At 44.3% G+C, this 20497-nt stretch overlaps 3 protein-coding genes and 1 non-coding gene across 4 annotated transcripts; 2 read left to right on the forward strand and 2 right to left on the reverse strand.

Annotated features, from left to right (window-relative positions):
• The first annotated feature begins 5488 nt into the window (after window positions 1-5488).
• LOC124488051 (mesenteric estrogen-dependent adipogenesis protein-like) lies at window positions 5489-8753 on the forward strand. The gene is made up of 5 exons (XM_047050509.1): window positions 5489-5810; window positions 6602-6729; window positions 7088-7203; window positions 7416-7586; window positions 7734-8753. Exons 1-5 carry the CDS (start codon window positions 5608-5610, stop codon window positions 7752-7754), a joined length of 639 nt encoding a protein of 212 aa, XP_046906465.1. The 5' UTR covers window positions 5489-5607; the 3' UTR covers window positions 7755-8753.
• Window positions 7926-10922, reverse strand: LOC124488052 (arachidonate 5-lipoxygenase-activating protein). The gene is made up of 5 exons (XM_047050510.1): window positions 10799-10922; window positions 10548-10629; window positions 9309-9379; window positions 8822-8903; window positions 7926-8541 (listed from the first exon to the last, which is right to left on the reverse strand). The coding sequence occupies exons 1-5, from the start codon at window positions 10866-10868 to the stop codon at window positions 8379-8381; spliced, it is 468 nt and encodes a 155-aa protein (XP_046906466.1). The 5' UTR covers window positions 10869-10922; the 3' UTR covers window positions 7926-8378.
• Window positions 10923-12282: 1360 nt separating this feature from the next.
• trnae-uuc lies at window positions 12283-12354 on the forward strand. The gene has a single exon. It is a non-coding gene; the product is annotated as a tRNA-Glu (tRNA).
• A 529-nt stretch (window positions 12355-12883) lies between these two features.
• Window positions 12884-19904, reverse strand: uspl1 (ubiquitin specific peptidase like 1). Its single transcript, XM_047050497.1, has 10 exons — window positions 19385-19904; window positions 18572-18728; window positions 17944-18066; window positions 16438-17764; window positions 16200-16304; window positions 15678-15795; window positions 15190-15318; window positions 14877-15037; window positions 13864-14752; window positions 12884-13792 (listed from the first exon to the last, which is right to left on the reverse strand). Exons 2-10 carry the CDS (start codon window positions 18695-18697, stop codon window positions 13153-13155), a joined length of 3618 nt encoding a protein of 1205 aa, XP_046906453.1. The 5' UTR covers window positions 18698-18728; window positions 19385-19904; the 3' UTR covers window positions 12884-13152.
• Between the last annotated feature and the right edge of the window lie 593 nt (window positions 19905-20497).

The following is a 20497-nucleotide window of genomic DNA, read 5'->3' on the forward strand; positions in this document are numbered from 1 at the left end:
CAGGTATACGCCGTATACCCACTGGGAAAAGCCAAGGATGTCCGTATACCCACTTACAAAGGCGCGATGATACGTAACGACATCGTTTTGTGACAGAACGTTCTCGCTTTTATTCATACAGTCTCCCCGTCTGTATTGTGAATCTGTGAAAATTGGATATTTGGGGCTTTCGTTGCCGTGCCCTGGACCTGACGTGACGTCACTTAAAGTTAAGCAAAGTTGTTTGGCTCCGGCTCCCTTAAAAAAAGACGTTGTTTGGCTGTCATTCTTTGCGCGGTCTTTCATTTCTCGCAACTACGTACAGTTTGAACCACGTTTTAAAATAACGAGATATGAAACGTAAACAGACCCAAATAACTCAACTTCAGTGTTTTCAAAAGTATGTCGGGTCGCGTGATACTGCAGCTCCCACAGTCTGAGATCATGATGACCCGATCGTAAACGTTACAGAAAACCAGCCAGAAAATTCTACCGCAACTTTACTGTTACCTTGTAGGCTAAATGTCAGTAACTTACATATGATATCGTATGTCTGTGTGCGTGTGCCTGAGTACAGCAGTAAACAGAATACAACGTTTATATTTCCTTGTTTCAGATGATGAGAGAGATGGTGAGAACTCCTGGCCAGCATCGTGGACTAAAAGTCAGGCTAGAGTTTAAAAACAGGCATCCTTGGTTACATTTAGTCATTTAGCAGACGCTCCTATCCAGAGCGACTTACAGCAAGTACAGGGACATGGTTAGAGTGGAGGGACGGAAAGTTGGGAACAGTGGATATCAGCACACATGCTGACATACAAACGCAGTTTGTCGGTGGAAACGTCACAGTTCTTAGTGTCAGGGGCGATTCTAGGATCAGACTTTTAGGGGTGCTCAGCACACGAATACAGTGCCTTGCAAAAGTGCTAAACGCCCTTGCTAATATAAATCCCTAATTTCACTGGATAACAATTAATACATTTATGTATTATTGTGCAAAATATTGAATTAATTAAAAAACTAAGGATGTCCCTTTCTTCATGACCTACCAGCATCAAATGATAGAAAACATTTATCATTATTTTTAGGGGTGCTGAGCTGAAAATGGTCTAAAATCGCCACTGTATGAGGTGTCGCTCTGAGACAAGCGAGCAGTGGCGTAACTATAGGGAGTGCAAGGAGTGCAGCTGCACTAGGGCCCGTGGCGAAAGGGGGCCCGTCCTCGATCTCACCGTTAAAGTGAGACTTGACCGGGCCCCTTGAGGCAATCTGACCGGGCCCCTTGCACCGCTGTAAAACCGTAAGTTGAAGATCCCATATGATCCAGTGTTATCAATTCGCAAACATTTCTCAATTATGGTGTCAGTTATTCAGAATTATGAGCTATCACCTGCCCAATAAACATTTTAAAAACAGTCAGTGTTAACAACAGCAAATAATTAATTTTTCCTCATTTGCCTTTTGCTGAATGAAACAAATGTCGTTTTTATTAAGTAATATTGCCCTCGAAAAATAGCAAGGATGTCTGGGTAATATTGTTGTCAAAGATTCCCGCCCACCCACACACGATTGTTCCCATCCAGTTGTTGGAATACCACAGACAGTTGTTGTTGGGATACTACAGTTGTGTTGCATTAGCGTTTTGAAGCGAATTAGGCTACCCCATGCCATGCCCTTTAACATAAAAGTGGCTCCAGAAAGCGGCAGGAACGAAAAGAGCAATTTGTAAGTGGGGCAAAGCTGTCAAAACTATCCTCATTTGGATTGTGGCGAAGCGTGTTGAAGAGGACGCTACGTCTGACCCCCAGCTCGGCAACAGCAATGAGTGTGAAACTCAGCCACCAGGGTAGGCTAATAATTACATAACGTTTACTGTCTGGTGTATGCAGTTGACATGGCTATTAAACGTCATAAAAATGCACATATAGGCCTAGGCTACCAGGCAGCGGCCAGGTTAGATATAGTAAACTATGTGCAGGATGTAGTTGGAAAATAGCTGAAGCTAGATAGACTAAATGTAAACTAGCATATTTAACGAACATAAAATCAAATATTCACCATCGAAGTGACAGTTTTTTTTTACTAGTACCCAGATAGCACACATGACAGATCGAAACGTCATTCATAACGTCGGATAAGCCTTGGTAAATGATCAGATTTTCTTCTCATCTCTGTGCTCTATTTCAAATGTCGCAGATACGTCGGCTCATGACTGACTGTTCCATTATACTCATTCCGTGTTGTAGCAATCATAATCTAGAGCCAGAGACTCGCGAGTCAGAGCCGTTCACTTTTGAAAACCGTAATCTATCTTCACATAGAAGGAGCAGTCGTTACCCTTAATTGTACATCATGAGTAGCCTAAATTTCCTTGCGCATCGCTAAACTGAAAACTCAATAATTTCGCCTGACGATAGGTCGGTAAGGGGCCCGTTGGTGAGATCTGCACTCGGGCCCGCCAAGTCCTTGTTACGCCGCTGCAAGCGAGTATGAGGCAGGGAGGGGAAAATCACCAGTGACGTGCAGTCAGGGTAGGCAAGGTAGGCAGGGCCTACCCTGCCAAAGTTCAAACGTAAAAATGTTTATTAAATAATTGTATTTAATAAACTTGTATTTGTATTTTCTTGTGATTTATATATGCAATATGTGTGTTATTCCAATTGTTTAGACGTTACGATGACAAATGTAGCAGTTACGCATAATCAAATACAATAAAATGGTAGAATAAGCAGTGCTTTTACTGTCCATTCATTGCGGACGACAACGAAAAACTCAATTTTTTCGATCATGTATTCTTTAACATGTACGTCGAAAAGCACAACTCTTCTGTGCCTTTGCACGTAAATATGTTATGCCAGTAATCATCAACGTTACGTATCAAACATGGACCAATTAAAATCGAGATATTACTGGACATTTGCGCAGCTGACGTCATTACACCAGCTAAACGTAATCCCCGCGAAATTCAAAGTAAAAATTACGGCAGCATTATCTCCCCATATTGTAGAACTAAGACATTTTTCAAAGCTCGATTTAATGGCAAAAATGAGTTGCTAGCAAGAGGGAGGCCCTATGCCAACCTTGCCTGAACTACACCAGCAAAAGGGACCAAAAATTGTGCGCTCGTTTCAAACGGACTGGTATGACAGAAAAGATTGGCTATGTGGCTGTGCTAGCAGTCAGCGGCTGTACTGCCATCCATTATCTACCGATTGGTGAGTCAGAAACTATTTTGGGTTGAATTTTGAATTGGTTGAATTAATGCCGACTGCAAGCCATTTGCCTTCATATTCAATTGAGCAGTGTGTGTTCTCATGTTGCTGAATGACAAACATAATTGGCCGCTGTGCAATAGTTAAGGATAAAGATGGTTGCATTCTGATGCTGGACATTGGTGTGTGTGCGTGCGTACGTGTGCGAGAGAGAGACTACGATATGTCATGTCATTAAAGTAAGTCATCCTGATTGGACATTTCTTGATATCAACCGTGCATGTGTGCCGCGCTTGTGCGTACTGTTTTGACATAGCCTATTAGCCTAAACAATAAATTTGGTAATCTGGCTTTCATAACTCAGTGCCTACATCAGCACGTCACTGAAAATCACAGTCAACTCACTACAAAAACATAGACTACACCCTGCACCGTACACAAACGCACACAGACAGTGAGTGACGTTTATAAATCAAATACAATCATATTTGTATAGGCCTTTTTACAAGCATTGTCACAGAGGGCTTCAAAAACGTCCATAGAACCGGCCCTCAACCAACCTAAACACTCACGAAAGATAAGGAAAAACTCCCAGGAAAACGAATTGAGAAAAAATGGAAGAAACTCACTGCAATCTCACAACAAAACTAATCTCACTACAAGCTTTTGGTGAAACTTGACGACCCGGTTTTGTCATTTACCAGAAGCTAAAATCCAGAGCGACTTGCTGTAAGTACAGGGTAAGTACAGGGTAAGTACATTCCCCCCAGGCAAGTAGGGTGGAGTGCCAATTGCCCAAGGACACAACGACATTTCTGGAATCGAATGTTAACATTCTCTGGTATGACCTTTAGTATTCCCGTTTGTGAAGAACAAGTCCACGGTTCACGTGACTTGTTGACTTAAGGTGCTTTCACACCTATTAGCCCGTTTACTTAGTCCGAATCAGTGGATGAGTTGCTACTTTGTTGCATTTGTTGCAGGTCCGGTTAGTGTTCACACGGTCCTATAAGGAACCAACGTTCATAAAAATACAATGACGTTTGTAAAAAACATGCAGGCACACAGAGATGAGGTTGTTAATCTATTGGACAGAAAATGATTGAGGGAAAATTCCTTCCTTGTCACAAAACAACAATTGAGCAACAGCAGCGTATTGAGATTGCAATACTATCTTTAATTGTTATGACCACGTTTTTTGGGTTGCTCGTTGGTCTTTTACTCAGGATTATACCCAGGTCATCAAACCATGGGAATAAAAAAATTTCGTCCGACAAGCTATCACTTTTCCATAGAATATCACACACTTTTATGTATTGCTGCCAACGTTTTTTAACTTTCAAATGACATTGGTCCACTTTGCAATAATAACGCTTTATTTCAGTAGGCCTGTATCACAAAATAACATTATTGACCTATTCCAGGAAGCAAACCAAAATGTAGTGCATTGTGGGTTGAAAAAGGATGTTGACATTTGACAGCGACAGCCGTGCCACTCATTAGCAGCAGAATTAGTTGAGGGAAAACGTGGAGAACTGATTAAGTGAAAGCTCTTCTGCAAATATGGGCTGATGATCATATTGCAGAGATACTTGTGGAGACACATAAGAATAGCGAGGTATTTAAATTATTTAGTGATATAAGCCTACTGAAATAAAGGGTTAATTTTGCACAGTGGAGTAATGTCGTTTGAAAGTTAAAAAACGTAGGCAGCAATACATAAAAGTGTGTGATATTCTATGGAAAAGTGGTAGCTCGTCGGACGAAAACAAATTATTCCCATGGTTTGATGACCTGGATATAATCTTGAGTAAAAAACCAACGAGCCAAAAACGTGGTCACAACAATTAAAGATAGTATTGCAATCTCAATACGCTGCTGTTGCTCCATTGTTGTTTCGTGACAAGAAAGTGATTTTCCCTAAATCATTTTCTGTCCAAAAGATTAACAACCTGTGTGACCGCGTGTCATTGTTTTTTTTACAAACGTCATTGTAGTTTTACAAACGTTGGTTCGCTTAAAACAGGACCGTGTGAACACTAACCGGACCTAACGATAAATGCAACAAAGTAGCAACTCATCCACTGATTCGGACCAAGCAAACGGACTAATAGGTGTGAAAGCACCCTTATTCTCACTACGGCAAAGGGAATAGGTACGTTCGACTTTATGCAGCGCCGGCGTCTCCTGCAGCCGCCTGCAGCCCGGCTGACTTGAAGCAGCCAATGGCATTCTCAGCGTCAAGGCAGCGACGCCGAACACACCCCAAGTGTCACGTGTTACAGTCCAACATCTGGTAGTGTTTAATAAAGACAGCCTCTGCACTGACAACATCACAACTTTGCCTCTAGCTGAGCAAAGGTTAGCAGAAACACTGTGAGCAGTATAACTGACCCATTTACTCCTGAATACAGACATGACAGTCGACGAATTATCAAGATGCAAGTTTAGTATGATCGAGGTGGAAGATTTTTTGAGAAATCCGCCGCGGGGTTTTAAGGTAGAGACGCGGCGTACTGGTTACCGTTTTGTCAAAAGCGACCCGAAAAGCTGCTGTGTGTTAATTGACGACTTCGAGTCGTGTAAAGGAAAGGTTATGTTCCAGCATTCAACTGGAAAGTAAGTAAATACTTTGCTTATAGTCTAATATGGACGCATTTATGATTTCTCTTACGAAAAATAAGTATACTTCAAGTTTAATTGGTAAGTATAGGCTACTCATAATATTATACTTTGTTTAATATAAAAGTATATTATTATCATGGTTCTTAAAGTATACTAGCAGTGTACCCATTATACTACTTTTGTAAGTAAACTAAATTGGTCCACTTTTTAGGTCATTTAGTACACTTTAAAGTACACTTATAGTATATTTGAGGTTTACTTTTGATACTGTAAAGTAGCCTGTGTAGTGCACTTTCAGTTCATGAAGAAGCTCTTCATAAACTGAAAGTGCACTACACAGGTTAGTAACAGTATTCCAAGGAATACTCTTATGTAACCTGTGTAGTACACCTTGGAACACTCTTATGTAACCTGTGTAGTGCACTTTCAGTTCATGAAGTATCTTTGCTAATGTACCTTAAAGTATAGTTTGAAGTACTTTCAAGTGCACTTTTAATTAATGTAAGTACTTCAAGAAGTAAACTTAGTAACTAATACATTTACAATGATTTACTAATGTATTTAAATGTTATGGGCCCCTCATACGCCGCTGGTGAACTATTTTCAAAGCATACTTCTTAAAAGTATATAAAAACTGAATTATTTTCCATGCAAACTTCGTAAAAGCTTATCAAAAGTGAACTATTTTCAAAGCATACTTAAAAGTATATCAAAAGTGAACTATGCATACTTATTTTTTGACATACTTAAAAGTATGTCAATCCTCTTTCTCACTTTTTCTGAAGGACAATCAAGGTGCATAATCTACGAGATTACACAACTGTCAGAAATAACCTCACATCGAAGAAGTTTTATCTGCTAGTGTCAGCATGTGAAAACAAGTCATCGAAGGACACAAAAAATGACATCAAAGGTAAGTCGTGCGTCAAGATGACACATTAAGCACTTTGTCAATAAAACATCACATTCAAATATCATCAAATGCAATATTTCAGTGTTTTCAATGTCTTCTGGTCATAAAACAAGACCAGTTGCAGGCGGAAAAGAATGACTTTAAGGTCTGACTCACTCTTTCGTCTGACTTAACCATGGGTGGAAAAGAGCTTTGCCTATTCTTGGCAGATGCCCAGGCGCCATAAAATGAATCATTCCTGATTTGTTTTGTTCCGCTTGAGGGCTGAAGTTGGTACGTGAGGCTCTCTGTGACGTGGCTTGGACAAAAAAAAAAAAAAATAAGGGTTATTCCCCATTTTCTTCCATGTTTTCATCAGTGTTGCGGCGCTTTGTTGTGGTCATCGATGGAAGCGATCCCTTCGTCAAGTGGGAGTTGGAGCGAGGCTTGGACAGGACCATCTCCTCAGTAGCCGGAGAGAGCTACAAGGTGGATGTAAGTTTGTAAGGATACACTCTGTACCGCAGAATGGCTACCAGTTGAACACATGCACCTATTGGAGCTCATGAACAGGCTTTTGTTTGTCATGACTCATCCATAGGACGGAAACAGCTTTTCAGTTCCCGTACGACTGACACCATGACACGCATATTATGAATGAATGAAGCCATTGTTTGAATATATTTTCTCTCGCCCTATCTTTTCAGGTTGACTTTAGTGAATCCTTGCAGGCCTGGCTGGGCAAGGGTTTCCATATCCCAACCAACGGTCAGATGGTCAAGCCGACATGGAGAGACACCAGTTTCACCTTAAAATATTACTCTGATGCTCTCTTTGACTTTCCTCACTGGCTTGGATTCAGCAAACGGCAGTTCAAGGTAAAGATCTGGCAACCACACTCCAAACCCCTTTCCTCTTCTTTGATAGGCTGGCGTGGTTTTATGTCATCATATATGGCGGAATCACGTGTAACAGTGATTTCGGAATCATGTGTGACGTGACAAGTTCTGTTTTTGGATATTCAGATCACCTGTTGTGGAAGATGAGAATCTGCTCGCCAACAGCAGAGATGTTCTGGACTGCCTTGCTACATACCTGCCACCTTGGTGTTTTGCCCCCATTGAAGAAGGGTCACCTCTTCCTTTCAGCTGTAAGCACCAGCTGTCGTGTTTTTTTCCACAAGAAACCAGAAGGAGGCGCTGTTATCAGAGTTCTTCTGAAGCAGGAAGCAGCTGCATACGGGCCAAAGGCTTGTGGGCTTGAAAATGAATACTGCTCAGAATAAGTTAGGAAGTGGCTGCACCTTACAGTTCAATTCTGAGATTTACTGAAACACATCTTGCAACCAGGCCCAGGTTATAGCCAACATTTGGCCTCGTATCACAAGAAGTATAATATTTGGCTTACGCGTAATTGTATTTCATTTTAATGTCCTTTATACAAAATGTCCTGTTCATATTTTAAATGTATTTACACTATAGACTTGCTGTCAACATCACACATTTAAAGATTTGTTCATAGACTTGTCTTTTATTATTATTATTTTTATTTTCGCAGAATTCATTACATTGTGTGTGCATGGCTTAAAAACTTTTGCTAAAATAATTTCATGACAGATGTCATGACTGGGACAAAATGGCACATGATTCATTTAAAAGGTAAATAAGAAATCAGGGGATGAGGAGCAGAGCAGAGGCGGCGCTGGTGATGGTCTCCACGTATTCTTTGTAGTCGCTGCTAGCGTAGCGAACCAGCAGGAAGCTTACAATACCCACAATGCACATCAGGAACAGGAACAAAAGGATGCGCTTTCCAAACTGAAATCCAGGAGTGCTGGTAGAGAGAGAACAGAATGCCTCTGGTAAAACAAATCGCCAATACAAAAGCATGAAAACATCCCTTGTTTATAGATTTATTTGAAATTAAATTGTAATTTTCGGTATACCCCCCTCCCCCATTGTTCCTGTTCCTGGTGTTTGTACTCTAATATTTGTACTTTTTCTATTGTAATATAATTCTGTTAATAAAAACCCTTTGAACCATAACAAAACAATAACACCTTTATTCATAGCAGTTACAAAAAATATCCCAGCACTATCTCACACACTCTCACCTCTGACACGTCTGGCCCATGTAACCGATGAAATACTTCTGCCTGGCAAAAAGGTAGATGATCCCAGCGAAAGCTGCAGGAGCTGGGGGGAGATAAGAGAGAGGCCGAGAGTTTAGAGCCAGAACAGTAGGGACCAAATCCTCCACAGATGTCAAGCGACCAATCAAACGTCCCCAACAATACTGCGCTACAGAGCAGGGGTAGACTTAACCTATAGGGTGATCACAAATGTTGGTCCCCACCAATGTTCAAACCAAACCTACACTCTCGTGCATTGTCAGGACCCCCTTGTGATTACCTGAGGATGTCGACTGGACTATGAATAGATTACACATATACAGTATATGTATAACAAACAGGAAAGGATGCATATATAATCCCATTTATCATTCATGTATCAGTTTACTGAGCACAGTGTGTTTGTGTGTGTTTGTGTGTGTGTGTGTGTGTGTTGGGGGGGGGGGGGGGGGGGGGGGCAGTGATTTACCTTGATTTAGGCACAGGCCAGCACACCACATCACAGCCAGGAATGTAGGATAGGAGTCCATGCAGTTACGACTGTGGGTAGAACATGAACAAGCTCACTGATGATGAGTACCTACAAATAATTATACGTCAACGTTGCTAAATATATTTCACGAATACGCAAGCTAGATACTTTGCTGCACGTCTGCCGTGCAACCATGGTTGTTAGCAGATTTCAACACAAAACAGACTGCGGGGCTAACACAGGGACATATTGAAAGAAAAGCCACATCAACTTCCTCTTTCCTGGCCAGTTACGGTATGTCTTCAAAACCACTTCCTGTAGAAACATCAACAGAACGGTGGGGAAACCTTCAGCGCAATATTTGTACACACAGACTTGGTATTTGAGTAGTTGGCTCCGGCTGGTTTCAAATCCCTATTTTCTAGACCCATTGAAAGGCCTGGGTTCAATCTGTTAATGAAGATAGAGACACAGGAGTGGGAAATGAAACCCTCCCTCTCTCACCACCTCTCTCCCTCTCCCCCTCTCCCTCTCTCCCCCTCTACCTCCCTCTATCCCCCTCTCGCTGTCTCCCCCTCTCTCCCCTCCTCCCCCTCTCTCCCTTTCTCGCTCTCTCTCTCTCCCCCCCTCTCCCTCCCCCCCCTGCCCCTCTCTCCCACTCTCTCCCCTCCTCCCCCTCTCCCCCTCTCCCTCTCCCCTCTTATGAACTTGTTTTGGCCTGCCGTTTTCTAGGGCCTGACAGAAAAGCCACTGACAAAGAGGTAGTGACAGAAACAATGAAGTTCAACACTTCCTCTTCTCCTTTTCATCATTGATATACATGTGGTTAGGGCTACAGACCTAGGGAAATGACAGGTTGGAGTCAATTTAGAAGCAACAGACCAGTAAAATGTAAATGCAGTCCCCCCCAGCCACCCCCCATATCAGCGACATGCAAACAGAGAGGTGGTATACGATTGGAAGAGATACGGCATGTACAAATGCAAAACAAATCCCTCTCGGACTACACAGGCCAGTGTTTGTGAGTGTAGACAGGCACAGAGGGGGTTCCAAGAGAGGGGAGGGAGGGAGGGGAGTTAAAAGGAGATAGAAGAAAAGAGGAGAGGAAGAGCGGGGAGGAGGAGCAGGGAGGAGGAGCGGGGAGGAGGAGCGGGGAGGAGGGAAGCGAGTGCAGAGGAGAGGGGAGAGAAGAGAGGGTGAAAGGTAGAGAGGGAGGAGGGAAGGAAGGCGACTTACTTGGCACAGGACACTCGCTCCAACGTAGACGCCTTGACATTTTGACTTCTACCTTCCTTCTCTACCTTCTGAGCAAAGAACGCTGGACAAGAGACAAGGGCAATAATCCATACCGTCGCTCGAGTTTAACACGGATATGCTAAGAATCACAAAAACGATGGGCGGGTCTAAACCGGACCGCATCAAATGTGTCTTTAGCTGAACGTCAAATGTACTTGAAAGGTGTATGGTGTTGATTTTCTATCTCTCACCGTTCTGCATAACACTGAAGAGAGTGACGAGGACGAGGAGGAAGATGTGTTCCACCACAATGTAATCCATGGCACCTAGAGGTAGACTAACAGACAGAGACAGGGAGACAGACTACTGTGGCTCACAGGTTCCGCCTGCTCTTAAATACTCTGAGAAACTCCCCCCACTCTCTCTCTCTCTCTCTCTCTCTCCCTCTCTCTCTCTCTCTCTCTCTCTCTCTAAGTCTCTCTCACACACACACATCTACACACATCTACCATACAGTCTTTATTGGTTGCACACAACAGTGTTTCACCCACATCAGTTTCAGATTGAGCGTGCTATCTCCCAAAACAAGACTAAATTTGATAAATATAACACCTCTGTTTTTAAAACTGTTTAAGAGTTGCAATTTCTCATTTGCTGAGATAGCTTACTTTAAATAAGACTGGGTTCCACATCCACATGTCTTTTATTGTAAGTCAGAAATTACTGTCTGTACTAAATGTGTAAAGTACAACTAATATAGTGAATGTTACAGTTAGGGTAGGGTTGTCACCTTCAATACTGAGAAATAAGGGACGCCTGCCATAGCGGCAGGGGGCCACACCCCTCGGGGCCACGAAGACCACAGGCCCGATGACGTGCCAGTGGTGGTAAATCACAACTTTCATAAAAATATTAAGATTGATACGTGGACATTATACAAATATATCTGCTATTGGAATCAGTGTGAACAGATGCACTCAGTGTATCTCTATATCACAACTCAAGTGGTCTTATCGTCTTGGCTGAACACACCTATGACGATAATAAACAGGCCAACAAAGTTTGACAGTGAGACCACAAAAAATAGGTTTTTGGAGGAACTTGTGAGATGTGAACCAAAATCAAATTCAACAAATGCTTTGATACCTTGATGCTTTGATACTCAAAAAGGTATAGGCCTATTGGAAAAAATATATATTGCAGGAGACATGCAAAGGATCTTCCATGAACATCATGAACATGATAACAGCAGTGGACCAGAAGTAGTAGTGTGCAGTATTGGAGCAGGTCAAGCCTACTTCCTTTTATAAGTGTAGCTGCTTCTTATTACGCGGGGGGTATCTGGAGCCGCATCCGCCATTCTTTCAAATCGACTCTCGGCCAACAGACACGTCCTCCTCCTCCACAACTCTGAACATACGGGGCAAACACCGTCCCCTATTGATACAAAATGGGACGCAGTCTTTTATTCTCAAATACGGGACGATTTTGTATTTTAAGGGACGGGTGGCAACCCTAAGTTAGGGTTAAGTAACTGTACTGCGTGGCCCGGTGGAATCCAGTTTAGCACAGCAGAGGGAGCAGCTGTGCGACCTTTGCGCGCTATCATTACACACATTTATAATTTTCTAAGTAATTCAAATGTTCTGTTGTTCATAATTGTACATTATCAACTAATACATTTTCTTTAATATCATTTGTATAATTTGACCTTGTTTTCTTGGTTAGCACTCAGTCCCATATGGTCTAGCGGTTAGGATTCCTGGTTTTCACCCAGGCGGCCCGGGTTCGACTCCCGGTATGGGAACTTCCTTTTCACGTTTCAGACAACTGTGGCATTTATACTAATTTGAGAGGGACTAAAAAATTGACAATGACGCTGTTTTATCACCAACGTAATACTTCAACACATGTACTACAAATGAATTAATTATGTAAAATCCACCACTACTCATTTGGATACGTAACATGGTTTGCATTATTCGAGTCTAGAAATGTAGACACATCTTCCAAAAACTATTAAACTGCACACACAGAAGTGTTCTGTGCACTGGTAAAAAAAAAACTGGTTTAGGGAAGTTTTACAGTACCAACATTTCCTTACCAATATTTGTTGTTAACCCGGACTGTATCTTACCACATTAGAGTATTTGTTAACTTCTTTCTCATTTAAGAAATGCAACAAAAAAAGTAATTATAGATGTGCTGCAGAAATGTAGTTAAAGAAATGATCCATTCCCATGCAAATAAGGTAATTCCATTCTCAGTTTCCCTACAAATCTTTGAACTCTTTAATTTTGTATTACAAAAAAACATTGAAAACTTAATTTCATAGGGACAGTAAAAAAAAAAACGACTTTATTTCAAGTAATGCAGACAAACAAATAAAAAGAGCAAAACCATGAAAGTTATTATAATGCTTTTAAATTACAACAAAACAAACAAACAGACAATTTACTTCAGCGCTAGTCCTGCACACAGCAGACTCTTCCAACACAGCAAGTTAACATCGAACAAAAAACAACTTTGCATAAGTCACCTCAGTGAGTCCCTGTGTCACGACAACAGCACTTCCTAGTCTCTGACCACTTTATTTACCTGAGGCCTAAAAGAACAAATCAAGAGCACTGAGGGCTTCTGTGTCCATCTCAGTCTGCACCAACGATGCCCCAGATATAAACTCTTCCAGGAAGTTGTTATTGGTGGTTGTCATGGGGACTTCTCCAACCTGCTGTGCGAAGGAACCGCCCAGTTGAGGCGTCACAGCCATCTCCTGATATTCTCCACGAATTGCGCCCCCGCCATTCGTCATGTCTCCACCTCCCTCTTGCCCATTGGTCACCATCTCCACGAGGCCAGTGCTGTCAGGTGACAGGTTGCTAGCGGTCGTCGCAGGCGACAGAAGGTCTGCGAAGAACTCGTCGTAAGTCGGGCTGTTGTAAACAGAGGTGCTGGAGCTGACTGCATAGGACTCCAGGACTGTGCTGTCTGGTTTAGAAGTGCTTTTCCCGCCCAAACTCCCTTGGTGTCCCAAAACTTGGTTCAGCTTCTCCAGTTTCTTCTTCTTGGCTTTGAGCTTCTTTAGCAGCTTTAGCCTGAGAGAGTCTGTGTCGGCGAGGTCGGACAGAACCTTGGTCTGACTGCCGTGTTTCTTTGAGATTTTAGGGTTCTCCGCGACACCTCGAAGAGGAAGTGACGTCATAGACACGGCCGTAGGTTTGACAGCGGGTTTAGGTGGGGCGGGACTAGCACGTTGAAATGGCACCTTGGAGGCAGCACTCTGAGTGGCCCCTTGGTCGAGAATAGAGTTTGATACGGATTATTTGTGCTTCTGGCACAGAACCCTCCATACATCTCTGCCGCCTTCAACGGCAGTGCTTCATTTTCAGTCACCTTCAAGGACGGCCTGGGGGGTTGTGGTGTCTGTGTGTAGCCAGAGAAGGAGTTGGACAGTTTGGGTTTCGTCTGGGCTACGGGCGTGGATGAGTTGTTAGCCAGGGCAGAGGGCTTGGCAAGACCGGGGGACAACAGGTGGGGTTTGACGGAGGGGGGACTGATGTCCACTTGCCTCTGCCAGGGGAGCCGTGCCGAGGAGGGCTTGAGCGAGGGAGTGGAGGAGACGGGAGAAACTCGTTGTTTGGTTTCCACAGACGGGTGGAAGGCAGAACTCACGACTGTGGGCAGGATTAACTCGCCGGGCTGGGAGGGCGTCACACGCGGAGCAGGTTTGGGGGAGGTCCTGGAGGAGGCACAGCGATTCTCCGGAGCAGAAGAAGAGGCCGGGACTTGCCCCTTCAAGTCATCGTTGACCTCCACCAGAGTGAGCGTGACAATGTCATCGTGAGAGAGGCCCTCGAAGGTGTCGAGCAGCGTGGCGGAACCGATGGACGCGTCCCCGCAGGCCGCTCGATCTCCCGCGGCTTCTCCTCGGTCCGATGACGTCGTCAGCGCCGCCACGATGTCCGAGTCGTCCTGCGAGAGGTCGTCCGACTCGTGCGCCAAGAAGTCTTTGGCTTCGAGGCAACGGTTTAGGCCGGGCGCCACGGAATGGGTCTCCCCCGGGTCGGCGCGCCAGCGTTCGTGGAGCTTCTCCCTCTTTTCCCCCCTCTCCCAGAAGACGATGTGGACGTCCTGGGCGGGGATGGAAAGGTCCCGGTGACTGACGCAGTCCGGGTGCTTTAGGCCATCGAATTCAAGCCACGAACCTGTAGGAAGGGGCGGAAACAGTCGGTACACAACCATGGTTAAAAGAGATGGAAGACAGACCGTTGAATGAGTTAGCGGTGACGTGGCAAAGCTGACGAAAAGCATCGTTCACACGACACTAACCGCTTGGTTTCCTTATCCAGGTGACAAAGTGCTTGTGTTTCTTGCTGTACTGTATGACGGTGGTGACATGGTAGTGGTACTGGTCGAAGTCGAAGGAGTACTTGCCGACTTCGGTATCAGGCAGGCCCTTCTCAAAGTGCAGAGCGACCACAGGGGGCAAGCTAAGGGTGACGGAGGACAGCACATATTAGCAGGTAAGGAGGCCAGTTCACATTATTGAGACTTACCCCGTCTCAAACACGCCACTGTTCAGAGAGGCTGCAACCCGTTGTTTTTTTCATTCTCTTGAAAGGTGACAAACAGACAGCCTTACCTCTCTATTATCAACTCCTTTTCGTGTGATCGGTTCCTTTTGCACGTCGAACACCTTCCTTTAACGGTAGACTTGAGCAGGTTCCAATCCGAAACGACCGTCCTTAAAGTGGTGAGGGGCTTCTTAACCCTGAAGCACCGGAGAACACGGCAAGATTGAATAACTCCTGTACACAGACAACTACAAAGACTTAAGCCTTGTGTCTGGGTCAATCACCCACAAGGGGCGTGTTTTCTGTACCAAAGGGTTGCACAGTTCAAAAGCATTTGGAATGAAGGTTACAAAGAATGCTGCGTCACAGGACCAAACCTAGTACCCCGTGAGACTGATTTCCGTTTACACCCGATGTAGAGCATGAGAACTAAGGTTCTCTTCTGACTAAGAAAAAGTACATCATCCAACCTGGCTTTTGACAGCAGAAACCTAATTGAGCAAATGGAACTGAAAATAATGAATTGAAATTTCCGATAAATATTTCCAGCACTTACCGAAATATCTTACCACAGCGCACACACTTCCAATCAAAGACCGGCAGGAAGTTAAGCTCCGCCCACGAGTCCATCTTGAGGAGGAGGGGCAAGGCAAACACCAGGCTATCCTCCTTACCTGCAGGAGAGAACCCAGCCACGGTCAAGGAAAAGTTCAAAGGTCAAATCCAATCACCTCAAGTCACCTTAGTTCAAAGAAAGTCAAATTGGGGTCAATTCAAGTCATTAAGCTTGGTAATTATATTGTTAAACGCATCTCATCAGCTCTATGCTTGAACAAAGCTTCGGTAGCTTTGAGGCTGGTGTATAGAGGGGTCAGATGGCTGAGCGGTTAAGGAATTGGGCCAACAATCAGAAGGTTGCCCGTTCGATTCCTGGCTGTGAAAAATTACGTTGTGTCCTTGGGCAAGGCATTTCACCCTCATTGCCTCGGGGGGAATATCCCTGTACTTACTGTAACTCGCTCTGGATAAGAGCGTCTGCTCAATGACAATGTAAATGTTATGAGTGATGGGTTCATACCCTGTTGGAGTTTGGGCTTCAGCGTGTTGAAGACGAACATTCTTAACGCTTCCAGTTCTTCTGTTACCCTCTGTAGTAAACTGGCAGGGACTTTGATAATGCCGTCTGTTGATAGAAAGGACCAGATTAACGACAGACAATCACGTGACAAAAGGCAAACAAACGTGCATAAGCAGGCTGTGAATTGAGATCGAAGGATACCACCCCCAAGCTTTGGCGATAAACGTTTTGCACAAACCTTGGCAACACTGGGTTATCAGCGCACAACATCTGTCATATTTAGTACACAGATCCAAGACCACTGAGTTTCTAGATTTGGTCTTGAGTTGCTCCTCGGGTCGCTTCTCTTTTAGAGCCCGACAGTTCACTATGGCAACCAACAGGCTGTCCAGCCAGGCGAGGTTAGGCGTATTCCTCCAGAAGAGACAAGGCGAAACTACAACGAGCTCTTTGGAACTGACAAGAGTGTCCACACTTGGTGTTATTTTTGTTCTTTCGCTCTCTTCGAGTCCACCTCCATATCTCGGCTCATCATCCTTGAGGATCACGTCTTCAGCCTCGTCCTCCATGTTTTCGCTTGACCGCCGTGGCGTTTTGGCTGCTTGCGTGGCATCCCGTGCTGGTTCTATGAGGGTCTCCAACTGATCCAATCGACTCTGGCTGAGGTCAACGCTGCAGGGCCTACACACCAGCGTAGCCTGGCCCTCCGCACAATCCTCAGACAAACTATCCGAGAGACGCCGCCTCTCTGATTGGACGACGGCCTCTGAGGTGATATTAGCCTTCACTGGAAGAAAGTCACAGTTTTCTGAGGTCGAGACGACCGCGGGTGTAGCGATGGAAGACATGACGGCCTTGGGCGTTCCTGACGTGCTCTCCTGTGAGCAGATTGATTCCACCTCCGAGGCCGACTCTTCCTCCAAGGTCAAGATGGCCGCGGGTGTAGTGATGGAAGACGTGAGGGCCTTGGGCGGTCCAGATGAGTTTTTCTGCGAGCAGATGAATTCCACCTCCGAGTCCGACTCTTCCTTCAAGGTAAAGATGGCCGCGGGTGTAGTGATGGAAGACGTGAGGGCCTTGGGCGGTCCAGATGAGTTCTTCTGCGAGCAGATGAATTCCACCTCAGAGTCCGACTCGTACTCTGATGAGATAGTAATAGTCTGCACTCGTGCAAGCGCATCCTGAGCAGTCTTCGGAGGCGAGAGCAGTCTGGTGTCTAAACCAACATGCTCTGGAGAGGGAGCAATCTTCTCAGGGATAGTCACGGTCTCTTTATCCCCCTGCATTACTTCCTGGTCCATTTCCTCTGCAGCTAGCCAATCAGAATCCTTGTGGGGGTCCGCGACCTCCATGTCGGTGGGTCCCGGTTGGCTGATGGGATTGCCGTTCTGTAGACTAGCCTCTTCTTCACTCTCCTCCTCGGACCGCAAGCGCTTGGTACGAGGCACGGGGTCCTCACACTCCAGAGCCCAGGGGGTCCTTCGCTTGGCCCCCGTCTGGGGTTCGGGGGGGACGAGGCAGGCCAGGACATCTTCCAAGGGTCGGCTGACCAGAGGGAAAAGACACTGTCGGGGAGAGAGGAAGGAATAGTCAGGATCAAGTGACTCCCCCCCTCCCTTCAAACACACAGATAAGATTTGAAACCGAAAGGGTATGATTGGGACAGTTTGGGAGATTGCGTGAAAGTGTGAGGGAGGAGGAGAGAGTGTGTGGGTATGTTAAGGCTGCAGTAGTCTTGGCTGACCTGAGGACTTGTGCAAAGAGTAATGGACTCCTGGAAGTTAATTCGATAGGACCGGAGAACACATGTCATCCCCTTGGCTGCACACCAGGGGCAGTTCTCTAGTGCCGCTGATCTTTCTTGAACCTAGAAGTGGAAAGGATCAAAACCAACCATGTTATGCAAGGGATGCATTATTTAGATCACGGGACATGGCCTGGTCACCCAAGAGACCACACAAAAGATATGCACGACACAGCCACATGTTAATTGTATTGTAACAGTTTCAGTCAGGTCATATGAACATCTGACATATCCAGTGAGTATCACTTGAGTATCGGTGAGTCAAAACAGATTCAGTCATGAACTATGAGGGACAGTTGATCAGAGCAACAACAGTACAAAGTTGTACCCCATAAAATTGAATATTTGGTACACAGATGGAATTATGTGTAGTGTATCAACTACATCAGGATAACGACTAAACCTTTTGCCTTTTACAACCTTAAAGATTTCCATGTTTTTTTGTTGGCTTTTTAATGTTGTTTCATTTTAAGTCAATGAAATACTGTGGGTAACAGTATTTTTTTTCAAACCCCAAAAAGCTTTGCACAGGTGACAGGAATGAGAGGAAAGCTCGAGTTCAACTAACTTTGCCCAAATACCCCGCCAGCGCTGGGGCCGAAGACCCCAAACCAGTATCTTCCCCACTCATTGGTAAGTCACTGTAGTTCCTGTGGTTCCGTGCTGTCCGTTGACATTTGCTAAATATTACCATGTCACTGCAACCTGGCTCACCTCCGGCCGTGCTGAGAAGAGGACAAAAACATGAGAGGTTAACAATTTAAAATAACAGGTAAGGCATTTGTGAACATCATATTTTAGTTCACAGTATATCGATGTATGAAAATCATGTTGCTTTGTCGAAAGAAATGATGAACCAACTACTCCGCTGAATCTGAAAATGCATAGGCTACTATAATTTCATTTTGACCCTACATTGTCTATAATAAATCAGTCGCATAATAGGTGCTGTAGCGAGTTATCTTGTGGTTTAATGACTAGTGATATGCTTGATTCTCAAATTTGGCTTGCACCTCAAATTGTTATGGAAGATCACAACAGAGGATGTACTCTCAGAATCTCCACCTAAGCATGGCGCTGTGTGGACAGAAGCTCTCCGCCCTATGCATGCAACTCACATTGGCAATGTACTGCCGATGCTTTCTTTTGGGCGTTAATCTCATCAACAAACAAGTAGCTATCTTGTTAGAGAATCTGAAATACAGTTAACTGCAATGGATTTTGTCGTTAAAGCCAGCCACAATGTCAGATAAGCTAGTTGCCCGGTTAGCTGGCTAGAGCTACATTCATTCATTCAATTTGCGCGAATAACATGGAACAATCTTGGTTGTCATGTTAAGATTAGTTTGGAGTTCATGCGTCAATGATGTTTGCAACTTACCACAATTCATAGCTTAATGTATTTCCATTTTAGGCCATTATTTGATCTACGAAAACTATTAAGTCCGACCGGTAGGTTCAGTTGACATGTGCACCGGTTGTTCGTGGGTACAACGTTCTATTTCCGCTTGCCGCCGGTTGTAGAGTTGTTGTTTTTTTAATACCATTTCAGATGTCTTCACTGCCCCCACCTGGTCAAAAGGATTTATTAGTTTGAATTTGGAAGAATGACGTAAGATTTGTATTTAAATTGGAACAGAATTCGACAGGTAATGTTGAATTGCTGATTGGTTGGTAGTGATTTTAAGTGTTAATTGACATCTTATTCTTGAATCAATTGACAGACTGAATTAATTTAATCGTACTTTTGAATCTGTCATTTAGGCTATTTTTGAAACGCTATAGTAGTTATATCATTTAGACAATGCAACCCAGAGAAGAGGATAGCCGCCTATGCCCCCCGCTCTCCCACCACCACACACACACAGCATCGCCAATCTCTTCCCCCGCACACAGAGTGTTCATAACCCTGGCATCTTCCCCTCTCCAGTCTCCCCCACTACCCCTCCCACCTCCTTGAAGCCCCTCCTGTAGCTGTCCTCTATTTTTCTCCTGATGACAAATGAATTTGCATATTTTTTCCCATGCAGGGAGGGCTCATTAGAATAAGCAAACTGCTCAACTCAACCGGGATGCTTACACTATCTGTATACTCCTGACTCAAACATGGGATAGACCATGTACCGGCAGTAGCAACGTAGCCTAATAGTATAGAAGGTGATTCGCATACCTCCGTAATCCATAACTTCATAAAAGGTGAGGATATATGTAGAAACATACTCTCACACACACGCTTTGTCTTTGGCCTACATTCCAACTCAACCAAGCCTAGTCAATATGCCAATATGGTTCATTTATACACAGCCTTCAAAGCTGTTCAGTTTGAGTGCGCGCGTTTGAGCGCTCCATGCCAAGGTGCGCCTCAATAGAACAAATCAACTATTAAAATCATCTCTGCCCGCAGTTTCTTTGTAGTATTCCTGATTGCCAGTAGTTGGCAATGCAAAATAACTCACCATATTTTATACTATGTGAAAAATAACTTGCAATACTT

The sequence above is a fragment of the Hypomesus transpacificus genome, unplaced genomic scaffold (assembly GCF_021917145.1).
Source record: "Hypomesus transpacificus isolate Combined female unplaced genomic scaffold, fHypTra1 scaffold_116, whole genome shotgun sequence".
NCBI lineage: Eukaryota > Metazoa > Chordata > Actinopteri > Osmeriformes > Osmeridae > Hypomesus > Hypomesus transpacificus.

What these genes read in the sequence shown, in the direction of transcription:
- uspl1 (XM_047050497.1), bottom strand. Translation starts at nt 18,697, where the DNA reads ATGGTAATATTTAGCAAATGTCAACGGACAGCACGGAACCACAGGAAC. An exon ending in TGGCGGGGTATTTGGGCAAA is followed by an intron (nt 18,067 to 18,571) that starts GTTAGTTGAACT and finishes TTCCACTTCTAG; the next exon opens with GTTCAAGAAAGATCAGCGGC. An exon ending in CTGGATAAGGAAACCAAGCG is followed by an intron (nt 14,753 to 14,876) that starts GTTAGTGTCGTG and finishes CCCTTCCTACAG; the next exon opens with GTTCGTGGCTTGAATTCGAT.
- LOC124488052 (XM_047050510.1), bottom strand. Translation starts at nt 10,868, where the DNA reads ATGGATTACATTGTGGTGGAACACATCTTCCTCCTCGTCCTCGTCACT. An exon ending in CTTCAGTGTTATGCAGAACG is followed by an intron (nt 10,630 to 10,798) that starts GTGAGAGATAGA and finishes TCTCTTGTCCAG; the next exon opens with CGTTCTTTGCTCAGAAGGTA. An exon ending in GAGCGAGTGTCCTGTGCCAA is followed by an intron (nt 9,380 to 10,547) that starts GTAAGTCGCCTT and finishes TTCTACCCACAG; the next exon opens with TCGTAACTGCATGGACTCCT.
- LOC124488051 (XM_047050509.1), top strand. Translation starts at nt 5,608, where the DNA reads ATGACAGTCGACGAATTATCAAGATGCAAGTTTAGTATGATCGAGGTG. An exon ending in CACAAAAAATGACATCAAAG is followed by an intron (nt 6,730 to 7,087) that starts GTAAGTCGTGCG and finishes TGTTTTCATCAG; the next exon opens with TGTTGCGGCGCTTTGTTGTG. An exon ending in GAGAGAGCTACAAGGTGGAT is followed by an intron (nt 7,204 to 7,415) that starts GTAAGTTTGTAA and finishes CTATCTTTTCAG; the next exon opens with GTTGACTTTAGTGAATCCTT.